Below are 4,957 nucleotides of genomic sequence, written 5' to 3'. Positions count from 1 at the left end.
AAAGAAACAGAAAAAATGAGCTTGCATAGATGCATATTCTCAATTTTCTGTAATCACCTATTAAGTAGGGATGTCTTGAGCCACGTATTGTATCTAGATCATCAATGGAATGATCTTCTATAAGATTGTCTAGATTTTTTTTTTTTAATCTTTCATGACGCTTTGTGGCATTGAGTTTTACAGTTAGGCATTTTCTTTACTTTAATTCTGTTTCTTGATAATTTTCTTGGGTCTTCTGGGATGCAGTGAATAACTATGTCTTATTCACTCTTTCTGTACCATTCATGTAGGCCAGTATTGTATCGGTTATCTTTCTTCCAGGCTGAAGAATCCTAGTTCTTCTCTGTGGGAATTGTTCCCACACCCCTCCAGATCTTTTTTGTTTTATCTATGCTGTTTTTAAGGTAGAGAAGGAGGACAGGGCTACATGCAGTATTGCAAATGTAGGTATATGATGAGCTTATGCAGTGGCAGAAGGTGTTCTGTATATTCTCCCATCTTTTCCGATATCTAATCCTCAAAAGTGAAATGGTTTTGCTGAGAAGTATGCCAGTGTTTTCAGAAAGCTCCCCCTAATGACTACAGAATCATAATCTCATTTTAAGGATGTTGCATTTTATATGCAATTTGGATTATATTACTTTTATTGAGTTTAAGCGTCATCCAAAAGCGTAAAAATAAATTTACTAAGTCAGCATGAAGTTCTGGCTAGTACCATATTGTGTCTGATGCGAGCCACTGGGAATGCCAAGAAAAAAGCATAAAAGAAGAAAAGCGTAAAGTGATTCCTTCCAGAATACTACTCCAGGCTACAACAATCCGTGTTCTAGCACTTGCTAAGCCAGAGGCCTTTAATTTTAGAGTTGTTTATTTCTTTCTTGAATCTACTCACATTTGCAGTAAATTTCACCTTCCACACCATTGCCCAATCAACTCTGTAAAATCCTAACACCCTTTTTTGTAGTTGAGTTTCATTTGACTACCCTGATATACAGCTTGGTGTCATCAGCAGTTTCTCTCAATACAGTCTTCATCACTTCTACTCCTTCTCATTAGTTACCAAATACTAACCCTAATACAGATAGCTGCCCTGTGATGTGATAGCACGTAGTATCTTCCTGCACTTTTTCTGTGTTTTAACTACTCATTTACCCACTAAAGGACATGCCTTCTTATCCCATGGCAGCTTGTTTTCGTTAAGAGCTTTGGCTGAGGAAAAAACCAAAAAGTTCAGTATGCTGTGTTGAGATCACTTAACTTGCATGTTTGATGGCTCCTTTGGCAAATTCTAGTCTAAGAGGGTCTAAAAGGAATGACTTCTCTCCATTGATTTCCTCCTCCACCCCACCCCCCCGTCTGGATTTCTATCTGCATGTGCCCATGCCTTTCTCTTATACCTGTTTGCCTTGTTTGGAAGTCAGTCATCTGCTTACCAATCCAGTATCCTTTCAAGATGTCAGATTTGTCACCTACATTCAGTTGGTTCTGAGGCCTTTTCAAACAAGAGGTTAATGCTACGGTTAATAGTTAGGAAGGATTCTGAATTGCAGCTACTCATACTTGGGTACTGTAACAGGGGGGTTATTGCTTCTTGGAGTCTGGCTCTAGAGCAGAGGGCAGGCCACTGGGTACAGCTCAGCAGACTGTGCACCTTTGATCTGATAGATCTTCGTAGATTTCTGTATTTGAGGTTCTCTGCTACGATCAAAGACTTTAGAGAGGCTTCCCAGGAGCTGGTTTGCACTTGAAGGGAAAAAATCTGTGGGTTTATGGAACTCTTTCCTTTTTACACAAGTATCTCTCAGTAGTTGCTCAAGCCAAATTATCGCAAAGGGCAGATGTTCCAGGTGTATGTCAAAGGACATCAGATAAGCTCTACCAGCTCCTTTCAAAGGACATCAGATAAGCTCTACCAGCTCCTTTCAGGAGGGAAAGGAGCCACTGTAACATCAGTGTACTTTAGATGCAGAACACATCCTAAAAGGCCTGAAACCAAGTTAACTGAGAGTCTGCCCTGCCAGAGTATCTTTCCTGGTGAGTTCCTTTGGTGATGGACCCAAGTCACAGTCTAAATTTACAGGAAGGACTTAGTCGTGTAACTTCAACATTAAGCAAGACAAAAGTGCTCATTAAGCAAGAAAAAAGCTACGGCATACCACACGGCAGTCACACTGCTCTTTAGTGCATGCTACTCTACCGAAACTAGTGAAATGCTTGGAGCAGTAGCATACACCTGATTCCTTTCAGTATACTTAATTTTTCAAGGCTTGGCAATTCCAGTAATTTTCAGTGAATTGTGGGTGTTAGGGGCAGGTGTCTTCTCATGCATGTGACTTCCTTCCCAGAATCCACAGTAGTCAGTACATGAGCTACAGAACACCTAAAAGTTCTGGACATGGGATTACTGTAAATCACTAAGACTTCAGCGCTGTCTCAAATTCAGCACCTGGGTATACCCTTATGTCTACGTTAACTGTATCAGCTATATACTTAACCTAGCACTTTCTCTGAAAACATTAACTTTTCTTGTCTACACAGTTCCCCAGGAGCAGGATGGGCAGCCAGAGGAAGAGGACATGTTAGTAACACGTGATTCATCAACACCTACTTCATCAGCACTTGAAGAAATGGCCCTGTACAGCAGCAAACGCAAACTCCGACACAGCCGGCGCAGTTTGGAGGCTGCTGTCCCTACGTAGAAGATCTGATGCATCTGGGCGATGGAATAGCCCAGCACGGGGCTTTTGAGCTTCCTGTGCTCCAGGGACAGCACTGGACTGCCCACACTGCTGCCTCCTGGACTCTGGATGGGACCTGAGCACCCCAGGGAGCATTGTGGTCAACTAACTTCCTTTAAGGCTGTGAACCGCCCTCTTTTCTCACCCAATAATGCACTGGGGCATGTCCTAAACAAAATGGGACAACACTAGATTTATTGATGGCAAATTGAGAGGAGGTGTGGGTAGGACAGTGGGCAGCTGCAGCTTGTTAGCCTGTAAATATTGTGTGTGGGGGAAGGGTAGGACAGGAAGAACATACGAGTGTGAGAGTGTGTTGGGCTCCAGCTGTTATTTCCTCAACTTGGTTTTTTTTAGTGGTTAAGATGGGAGCTTCTACTCTGGTATGATTTAGAAGGAAGGTCCAGCCTGCCTTTGCTCCTATTTAATTTCCAGTCTTTTGCCAAAAAGCATCTCCTTCCACCTCCCGCACCGTGTCACCTCACTTTCTTTTGGGAGTATGTGGAAATGGGTAGCTTGGAGGCAAAAAAAAAAAGAAAAAGAAAAAAAAAGGAATTTCAGTGAAGTGCCTCCCTCTGACACTGACACCTATGTGCTCAAGCAAAGATGACTGAATTAGCAGGAGCCTGTGCCAGCTCTGTGCCACTTGCCTCTGTGAGCGCAGCAATCTATCCTGTGTAGGAAACTGCTCCTGCCAGTATTTTGTGCTATTCTGGGAGACAGGTACCTACCTAGAGGTACAGATAATAGTGTGTATCTCATGCATGCAGTGTGAACCATTCTACAAGCACACTGTACTGAGTGTCAGAGGTGGCCAGGTATCTGTCTTCTGTCAGCACCGTGACCGAATTGGTGAACTGGGGCAGAAATGAGAAAGGAGCCAAACAGCTGTAGCAAGAGTGTAGCAGTGTGCATGTGCGACAGCAATAGAGAGCAGAATAGCTGGGGATTAGGATACGGTGGCAGAGATAGGAGGTGTAAACAGCAGGTAAGATAGTGGGTTAGGATTCAAGAAATGGGGAAGGGTAGGAAGTGGCGTTGCTGGGGTCAGGTTAAGAGTAATGGGGTCTTACAGGTAGGAGGATACTAGTGGGTGAGTCCACAATTTGGCCTGCTAGCTCTGAAGTGGAATGTGACATTATGGGGGTGCCCACTGTGGGGCTCTCACGAAGCACCTGCAGGCAGGGAGCACAGTGAATTAGGATGGGTCTGGCCTATGCCTTGCAATAACTAACACAATTCTACTCTTTGCCAATTTGTTGGCTGCAGGCCCCTTTCCATGTAGAACAGGGAAAATACATGCTTGCCTATGCAAGAGGGAAAAAATGAAAAAGGAGCAAGGGTGTGATTCCTGGTTTCCATTAGTGGAACAAGGGCTGTGAGCAGATTCTGTATCAAGTGAGCTCTGCAGATGTGGAGGAGACAGATGCTGCTTATAGCTCTGAAATCAGTCTCTGCTGCCCGCTACTGAAGTGAAACATCCCTTTTTTTTTTTTTTTTTTTTAAATGCCTCTAATAGGGAGATTGGTATCTGAGCTTGGCAGTAATCTGATCTGTCTACCCTGATATATTGGTACTCTCTGCTGAATGCCTCCAGCAGTAAGACCAGAGTTGGACCTTAAGCCTTTCAGTGACTCCAAGTGGCTTGGGAGCGACAGGCACTTCTGCTTGTATATTTGCTGAATGAAAGAACTGGATGCAGTTTCTTTTAGTTGAGAATCTCCTTTCATGCCAAAATCCAGTGGATCATTTTAACTGACTTCTTATGTTTTAATTTTACAGAGCTTTGAAGGGGGAACTCTGATAATCTCGAACTGCAGCTATGGCTGCTTCCATCATCAGCAATTTGAGCTTTTCCTTTTTAAATCTAATTTTAGCATTTGCTTTTTAACAACAGCAATTTTGGAAACAATCCTGGATTGGTTTTGGTGACTAACTTGTGATTCTTTTTTTCTTTCCCTTTGCGGTACCTTGTGCCAGGCTCTGGGTTCTCTCCCATTCTCTCCTGAGAGACTCCGAGGGAAAATTAGCGCATCAAGACTGTAACTAGTGAAATTTGTACAACCAAAGAAATCTATTTTGTGGTTCAAGGATAATAAAGTTTACTTTACATTTTAGAACCTTTAGTTAATGTGGTTTGCCCTGTGTGAAGTCTGCAATTTCTATATCAACACTTTGCTAGTCACCCTATAATCGAGCAAACATACCAGTGATTTTCC

At 42.9% G+C, this 4,957-nt stretch overlaps 1 protein-coding gene across 1 annotated transcript in view; it reads left to right on the top strand.

Moving 5' to 3' along the window:
* Window positions 1-2,699, top strand: part of LOC104080192 (protein scribble homolog) — a gene marked incomplete at its 5' end in the record, with an annotated part of 16,952 nt that extends 14,253 nt beyond the window's left edge. Inside the window, one exon of the mRNA XM_009582496.1 lies at window positions 2,539-2,699. Within this exon, the coding sequence (XP_009580791.1) occupies window positions 2,539-2,699 (161 nt within the window). The remainder of the gene's footprint in view (window positions 1-2,538) is intronic.
* Between the last annotated feature and the right edge of the window lie 2,258 nt (window positions 2,700-4,957).

The sequence above is a fragment of the Fulmarus glacialis genome, unplaced genomic scaffold (assembly GCF_000690835.1).
Source record: "Fulmarus glacialis isolate BGI_N327 unplaced genomic scaffold, ASM69083v1 scaffold25437, whole genome shotgun sequence".
NCBI classification, from domain to species: Eukaryota; Metazoa; Chordata; class Aves; order Procellariiformes; family Procellariidae; genus Fulmarus; species Fulmarus glacialis.
Note: the sequence above shows the minus strand (reverse complement) of the source record. Positions and strands in the feature narration are given on the sequence as shown.